At 47.3% G+C, this 8,813-nt stretch overlaps 1 protein-coding gene across 1 annotated transcript; it reads right to left on the bottom strand.

The window, feature by feature from the left end:
* Positions 1-214: 214 nt before the first annotated feature.
* Positions 215-1,180, bottom strand: LOC134958713 (histidine-rich glycoprotein-like). The gene has a single exon (XM_063941466.1). It carries the CDS (start codon positions 1,178-1,180, stop codon positions 215-217), a length of 966 nt encoding a protein of 321 aa, XP_063797536.1.
* Between the last annotated feature and the right edge of the window lie 7,633 nt (positions 1,181-8,813).

Below are 8,813 nucleotides of genomic sequence, written 5' to 3'. Positions count from 1 at the left end.
GGCCATGCCCCTTGCCAGCAAAAACACATACCTTTTTGGGCTGTGCACCGAATGTGTGAACTGTTCTTATTTAAATTACAGGGGGTAGGAAAACAATAAAGGACTGCTATGGGAGGGGGGTGATGGCGCTGGGAAAGGGGTGCAGGGTCAGAGGCGGAACTAGCGGTGGTGCTAGGGGGCACCAGCCAAAATCTTGCCTAGGGCATCATATTGGTTAGGGCCGGCTCTGAGAATGACCGCTGAAAATGCTCAGCTGGGGACCCTGGCCACACCGGGACACATGGTACGGCTGTCTGCTGGTGTGAATCTGAGACATATGGTACTGCTGTCTCCTGGTGTGAATCTGAGACATGTGGTACGGCTGTCTCCTGGTGTGAATCTGGGACATATGGTACTGCTGTATCCTGGAGTGAATCTGAGACATGTGGTACGGCTGTCTCCTGGTGTGAATCTCGGACATATGGTACGGCTGTCTCCTGGTGTGAATCTGAGACATATGGTACTGGTGTCTCCTGGTGTGAATCTGGGACATATGGTACTGGTGTCTCCTGGTGTGAATCTGAGACATATAGTACTCCTGTCTCCTGGTGTGAATCTGAGACATGTGGTACGGTTGTCTCCTGGTGTGAATCTGAGACATGTGGTACTGCTGTCTCCTGGTGTGAATCTGAGACATGTGGTACGGCTGTCTGCTGGTGTGTATCTGAGACATGTGGTACGGCTGTCTCCTGGTGTGAATCTGGGACATATGGTACTGGTGTCTCCTGGTGTGAATCTGAGACATATAGTACTCCTGTCTCCTGGTGTGAATCTGAGACATGTGGTACGGTTGTCTCCTGGTGTGAATCTGAGACATGTGGTACTGCTGTCTCCTGGTGTGAATCTGAGAAATGTGGTACGGCTGTCTCCTGGTGTGTATCTGAGACATGTGGTACGGCTGTCTCCTGGTGTGAATCTGGGACATATGGTACTGGTGTCTCCTGGTGTGAATCTGAGACATATAGTACTCCTGTCTCCTGGTGTGAATCTGAGACATGTGGTACGGTTGTCTCCTGGTGTGAATCTGAGACATGTGGTACTGCTGTCTCCTGGTGTGAATCTGAGACATGTGGTACGGCTGTCTCCTGGTGTGTATCTGAGACATGTGGTACGGCTGTCTCCTGGTGTGAATCTGGGACATATGGTACGGCTGTCTCCTGGTGTGAATCTAAGACATGTGGTACGGCTGTCTCCTGGTGTGAATCTGGGACATATGGTACTGCTGTCTCCTGGTGTGAATCTGAGACATATGGTACTGCTGTCTCCTGGTGTGAATCTGGGACATATGGTACTGGTGTCTCCTGGTGTGAATCTGAGACATATAGTACTCCTGTCTCCTGGTGTGAATCTGAGACATGTGGTACGGTTGTCTCCTGGTGTGAATCTGAGACATGTGGTACTGCTGTCTCCTGGTGTGAATCTGAGACATGTGGTACGGCTGTCTCCTGGTGTGTATCTGAGACATGTGGTACGGCTGTCTCCTGGTGTGAATCTGGGACATATGGTACGGCTGTCTCCTGGTGTGAATCTGAGACATGTGGTACGGCTGTCTCCTGGTGTGAATCTGGGACATATGGTACTGCTGTCTCCTGGTGTGAATCTGAGACATATGGTACTGCTGTCTCCTGGTGTGAATCTGGGACATATAGTACTGGTGTCTCCTGGTGTGAATCTGAAACATATAGTACTCCTGTCTCCTGGTGTGAATCTGAGACATATGGTACGGCTGTCTCCTGGTGTGAATCTGAGACATGTGGTACGGCTGTCTCCTGGTGTGAATCTGGGATATATGGTACTGCTGTCTCCTGGTGTGAATCTGAGACATATGGTACTGCTGTCTCCTGGTGTGAATCTTGGACATATTGTACTGGTGTCTCCTGGTGTGAATCTGAGACATATAGTACTCCTGTCTCCTGGTGTGAATCTGAGACATGTGGTACGGTTGTCTCCTGGTGTGAATCTGAGACATGTGGTACTGCTTTCTCCTGGTGTGAATCTGAGACATGTGGCACTGCTGTCTCCTGGTGTGAATCTGAGACATGTGGTACTGCTGTCTCCTGGTGTGAATCTGAGACATGTGGTACGGCTGTCTCCTGGTGTGAATCTGGGACATGTGGTACGGCTGTCTCCTGGTGTGAATCTGAGACATGTGGTACTGCTGTCTCCTGGTGTGAATCTGGGACATGTGGTACTGCTGTCTCCTGGTGTGAATCTGAGACATATAGTACTCCTGTCTCCTGGTGTGAATCTGAGACATGTGGTACTGCTGTCTCCTGGTGTGAATCTGGGACATATGGTACTGCTGTCTCCTGGTGTGAATCTGAGACATATGGTACTGCTGTCTCCTGGTGTGAATCTGGGACATATGGTACTGGTGTCTCCTGGTGTGAATCTGAGACATATAGTACTCCTGTCTCCTGGTGTGAATCTGAGACATGTGGTACGGTTGTCTCCTGGTGTGAATCTGAGACATGTGCTACTGCTGTCTCCTGGTGCGAATCTGGGACATATGGTACTGCTGTCTCCTGGTGTGAATCTGAGACATATGGTACTGCTGTCTCCTGGTGTGAATCTGGGACATATGGTACTGGTGTCTCCTGGTGTGAATCTGAGACATGTGGTATGGTTGTCTCCTGGTGTGAATCTGAGACATGTGGCACTGCTGACTCCTGGTGTAAATCTGAGACATGTGGTATGGTTGTCTCCTGGTGTGAATCTGAGACATGTGGCACTGCTGACTCCTGGTGTGAATCTGTGACATGTGGTACGGTTGTCTCCTGGTGTGAATCTGAGACATGTGGCACTGCTGTCTCCTGGTGTGAATCTGAGACATATGGTACTGCTGTCTCCTGGTGTGAATCTGAGACATGTGGTACTGCTGTCTCCTGGTGTGAATCTGAGACATGTGGTACTGCTGTCTCCTGGTGTGAATCTGGGATATGTGGTACTGGTGTCTCCTGGTGTGAATCTGAGACATGTGGTACTGCTGTCTCCTGGTGTGAATCTGAGACATGTGGTACTGGTGTCTCCTGGTGTGAATCTGGTACATGTGGTACTGCTGTCTCCTGGTGTGAATCTGAGACATATGGTACTGCTGTCTCCTGGTGTGAATCTGGGACATGTGGTACTGGTGTCTCCTGGTGTGAATCTGAGACATATAGTACTCCTGTCTCCTGGTGTGAATCTGAGACATGTGGCACTGCTGACTCCTGGTGTGAATCTGTGACATGTGGTACGGTTGTCTCCTGGTGTGAATCTGAGACATGTGGCACTGCTGTCTCCTGGTGTGAATCTGAGACATATGGTACTGCTGTCTCCTGGTGTGAATCTGAGACATGTGGTACTGCTGTCTCCTGGTGTGAATCTGAGACATGTGGTACTGCTGTCTCCTGGTGTGAATCTGGGATATGTGGTACTGGTGTCTCCTGGTGTGAATCTGAGACATGTGGTACTGCTGTCTCCTGGTGTGAATCTGAGACATGTGGTACTGGTGTCTCCTGGTGTGAATCTGGTACATGTGGTACTGCTGTCTCCTGGTGTGAATCTGAGACATATGGTACTGCTGTCTCCTGGTGTGAATCTGGGACATGTGGTACTGGTGTCTCCTGGTGTGAATCTGAGACATATAGTACTCCTGTCTCCTGGTGTGAATCTGAGACATGTGGTATGGTTGTCTCCTGGTGTGAATCTGAGACATGTGGCACTGCTGACTCCTGGTGTGAATCTGTGACATGTGGTACGGTTGTCTCCTGGTGTGAATCTGAGACATGTGGCACTGCTGTCTCCTGGTGTGAATCTGAGACATATGGTACTGCTGTCTCCTGGTGTGAATCTGAGACATGTGGTACTGCTGTCTCCTGGTGTGAATCTGAGACATGTGGTACTGCTGTCTCCTGGTGTGAATCTGGGATATGTGGTACTGGTGTCTCCTGGTGTGAATCTGAGACATGTGGTACTGCTGTCTCCTGGTGTGAATCTGAGACATGTGGTACTGGTGTCTCCTGGTGTGAATCTGGTACATGTGGTACTGCTGTCTCCTGGTGTGAATCTGAGACATATGGTACTGCTGTCTCCTGGTGTGAATCTGGGACATGTGGTACTGGTGTCTCCTGGTGTGAATCTGAGACATATAGTACTCCTGTCTCCTGGTGTGAATCTGAGACATATAGTACTCCTGTCTCCTGGTGTGAATCTGAGACATGTGGTACTGCTGTCTCCTGGTGTGAATCTGAGACATATGGTACTCCTGTCTCCTGGTGTGAATCTGAGACATGTGGTACTGCTGTCTCCTGGTGTGAATCTGAGACATATGGTACTGCTGTCTCCTGGTGTGAATCTGGGACATGTGGTACTGGTGTCTCCTGGTGTGAATCTGAGACATATAGTACTCCTGTCTCCTGGTGTGAATCTGAGACATATAGTACTCCTGTCTCCTGGTGTGAATCTGAGACATGTGGTACTGCTGTCTCCTGGTGTGAATCTGAGACATATGGTACTCCTGTCTCCTGGTGTGAATCTGAGACATGTGGTACGGTTGTCTCCTGGTGTGAATCTGAGACATATGGTACTGCTGTCTCCTGGTGTGAATCTGAGACATGTGGTACTGCTGTCTCCTGGTGTGAATCTGAGACATGTGGTACTGCTGTCTCCTGGTGTGAATCTGGGACATGTGGTACTGGTGTCTCCTGGTGTGAATCTGAGACATGTGGTACTGCTGTTTCCTGGTGTGAATCTGAGACATGTGGTACTGGTGTCTCCTGGTGTGAATCTGGTACATGTGGCACTGCTGTCTCCTGGTGTGAATCTGAGACATATGGTACTGCTGTCTCCTGGTGTGAATCTGAGACATGTGGTACTGCTGTCTCCTGGTGTGAATCTGAGACATGTGGTACTGCTGTCTCCTGGTGTGAATCTGGGATATGTGGTACTGGTGTCTCCTGGTGTGAATCTGAGACATGTGGTACTGCTGTCTCCTGGTGTGAATCTGAGACATGTGGTACTGGTGTCTCCTGGTGTGAATCTGGTACATGTGGTACTGCTGTCTCCTGGTGTGAATCTGAGACATATGGTACTGCTGTCTCCTGGTGTGAATCTGGGACATGTGGTACTGGTGTCTCCTGGTGTGAATCTGAGACATGTGGTACTGGTGTCTCCTGGTGTGAATCTGAGACATATAGTACTCCTGTCTCCTGGTGTGAATCTGAGACATGTGGTACTGCTGTCTCCTGGTGTGAATCTGAGACATATGGTACTCCTGTCTCCTGGTGTGAATCTGAGCCATGTGGTACGGTTGTCTCCTGGTGTGAATCTGAGACATGTGGTACTGGTGTCTCCTGGTGTGAATCTGAGACATATAGTACTCCTGTCTCCTGGTGTGAATCTGAGACATGTGGTACTGCTGTCTCCTGGTGTGAATCTGAGACATGTGGTACTCCTGTCTCCTGGTGTGAATCTGAGCCATGTGGTACGGTTGTCTCCTGGTGTGAATCTGAGACATATGGTACTCCTGTCTCCTGGTGTGAATCTGAGACATGTGGTACGGTTGTCTCCTGGTGTGAATCTGAGACATGTGGTACTGCTGTCTCCTGGTGTGAATCTGATACATGTGGTATGGTTGTCTCCTGGTGTAAATCTGAGACATGTGGTACTGCTGTCTCCTGGTGTGAATCTGAGACATGTGGTACGGTTGTCTCCTGGTGTGAATCTGAGACATGTGGAACTGCTGTCCCCTAGTGTGAATCTGAGACACGTGGTATTGCTGTCTCCTGGTGTGAATCTGAGACATGTGGTACTGCTGTCTCCTGGTGTGAATCTGGGGCTTCAATTGTTTCTCCTCGCAGTCGCCACTAGATGGCGCCCAACAGAACAATTCAATTGTTGCTCCGTTTGGGTGCCCTGCGATCTCCCGTCACTTTGGACAGGAGATCGGGTGTCGATAACAATTGAGTTCCCCCCATAGTCGTAACAGTCTTTGTTTTGTGTTTACTGTCTTCTTGGGAACTGTATAATGGAATGCAGAGTATGTGTATATAAATAAGGGATTTCATTATCTTCATAAATTATATATGTAAATATATGTATTATGCTAATCATAAGAGTTTTATATACAGTATATATTGATAATTAAGTTTGATTTATGTGACAGTAATAAAATACAAGCAACACTCTATCTTTTATACTGTGACTTATTAATAAGTGTCAGATACTATAATGATGCATTCAAGTCTTTACAAAGATAACTCAGAGAACATTTGTGTCATAAAATATAATTCTGTTTCTGATCAAATCATTTACTAATTATAAAAATCTTAGTCTAGTACTTGTCCTTGCACTTATAAGTACAACTTTATGGGTGTTTCTGCTATTAAAATCCTAACTGGAATTAAATCATGTTAATAGCAGGCTCTTAGCTATGCAATATACAGTGATTGCACCTTAAAAGTATAGCTCAGTGCTTAAATACATTTATTGCATAACAACAGATTATAACTAAAGAACTAGCTAGAAATCCCGGTTGCAACCCGCATCCCCTCAGTTTCACCCACAATAAATCAATTCAGTAATTCAATTCCAAATGATGTCCGAGTGGAACCTCTGGAATGTTACGAAAAGGCACTTTGTGCCGCATTTCTACATCATAGGGGCTGAGGGAAAATGAATGAACATAACACAGTATGTAAATGTTCCTTTACATAATTCTTGGATATAGTTTGCATAGTACACTAATTAGCAAATATAATAAGCAGCTACTACACAAACTTTTTCGGGATGTTTTCAAGTTATATATTTATATAACTTGAAAACATCCTGAAAAAAGTTTGTGTAGTAGCTGCTTATTATATATATGCTAGTGGTGGATCTTACCTATGGGCTGCAGGACTGCCCACACCCCCTTCCCCCCAGAACCACACCTTCCTCCCCCTTCTCCCCCACCAGTAAAAAACGCCACCTCAGTAAGCTAGGTGCAGTCCGTGACTGCACTGGCTACACTGTCACTGGCCGTGACTTCCTATTGGAAGTGCTACCTGTCAGTCACAGATACTACAGGCAGTCCCATTGGGAGGTGTTTCTTCCCCCCAGGACTGCCAGACCGTGCTGCGAGAAGGGGAGCGTGGCTTCCTGTAGGAAGCCACTCTCTGCCTTTCGGGCAGCCCAATCTGATCCGGCTTCTATGGGCTGCAGCTGATACAGTGCATAGAAGCCAGGGGGTTGCGCATGCACCGTTCTGTCGCCACTGGTGCGTATGAGTAAAACTCGGCACACGTCAGCTGCATTGCACAGGTGCCGAGACCCGGTTGGTGGCGTGGACCGAACAGCACAGCCAATGGCAGCCCCCACCCAGGTAGTAGCCGTCGCTGCTTGTAACATATCTAGTAGATTTCAAATGACGCGTATCAAGGGAATCTGTAACTTTACTTGGTTGAGCTCTTTTAATCCCTTTCCCTGTTCTTGGTTACGGAACTTGGCATAACATGAAACAAGGTGACGTTCTGTCACAAGGAGTTCACTATATTGCTGCAGATAAGGATAAGTGTTACATTTTAACGAGAGAGAGAGAGAGTGGGGGGTATTCAGTTACCTGCAATGATCTCGATCACCCCCTGCACTTTATGGCGGTGGGATCTCGCTCAAAAAAGTGTTCACTATCCCACAGGGTAGAGAGCACTTTTCAGTGAATTAGTGTGTGAATCGGCTAAGTGAAGGGTGCTAGAAGGGCTGCCGTTTCCAGCGTTTTTAGGAGTAACAGCAATTCTCCCCTTCACCCACAATTGAATTCCCCACGAGAGAGAGAGAGAGAGAGAATAACCATGTTTGTGACCCCTCTGATTATTTGGAGGAAATGAATTTCACTACAAGACACGAACGGACATCTCTTGTGATCTGACATCACCAGTCCATATCAAAGAGGCTGTCCGCTTTGAGCAAAACCTTCTTGATTACATGGGGGGAAATACTGTACCTGTTACTCAGAGCCAAGAGACAGATAGCACTGTGAGGCCTATTTACTAAAGTCGCTTTGTACAATATTTAGGTAAGGGGGCTGTTTAACAAAGGGGAAGCACATAATAGGCCTTTCTGTGGTGGTCCCTCTGTTTCAGATCGCAGCAGTGCCCAATTTACCAACTAAGAAAGGCTTAGCTTTTTAGAACTTAGCCCCTTATAAAGCCATCTTTTCTTTCGATTCATTTGGCCGCTCTTGTGCATTATGTAAGCTGTAAAATGATGGCCATTGTTACAGCAATAGAATCTTCTTAAATTGCACTGAAAAAATAATAATGTATTGATAATAAATTGTAGCTATCAGGGCTTACATTATAAATTTGCACTGGAAAGCTAACTCTGGGGTCTATTTTCTGTGCCTCGCAGAGAGATAAAGTGGAAAGAGATAAGGCAACAGCCAATCAGCTCCTCACTGTCATTTTACAGGTTGTGTTTGAAAAATGACAGAAGCAGGTTGGTTAGTACATTATCACTCTCCACTTTATCTCTCTCCAATGCTTAGTAAATAGCCCCCCCCCCCCCCCCCCCCCCCCCCCCCTCTGTCTCTAATTTATAATAGAGTATTGGTGAAGGGCTATGGACAACTTGCAATGCCCCTGTTTTATCCGCAGTTACAGGCCAGCCTGGGGGAGCGGGGGGGGGGGGGGGGGGGTACAGTAGAGTACATAGGGGAAGGTATTATTAATTATGAGTTGTTTAGTGAGCATTAATAGGGCACTAAAGCCTGTCACTCTGGCACACATCACAAACACTTGCTTATTATTATTTCATGA

Source organism: Pseudophryne corroboree, chromosome 9 (genome assembly GCF_028390025.1).
Source record: "Pseudophryne corroboree isolate aPseCor3 chromosome 9, aPseCor3.hap2, whole genome shotgun sequence".
Lineage (NCBI taxonomy): Eukaryota > Metazoa > Chordata > Amphibia > Anura > Myobatrachidae > Pseudophryne > Pseudophryne corroboree.
This window is presented reverse-complemented; position numbering and strand designations above follow the sequence as displayed.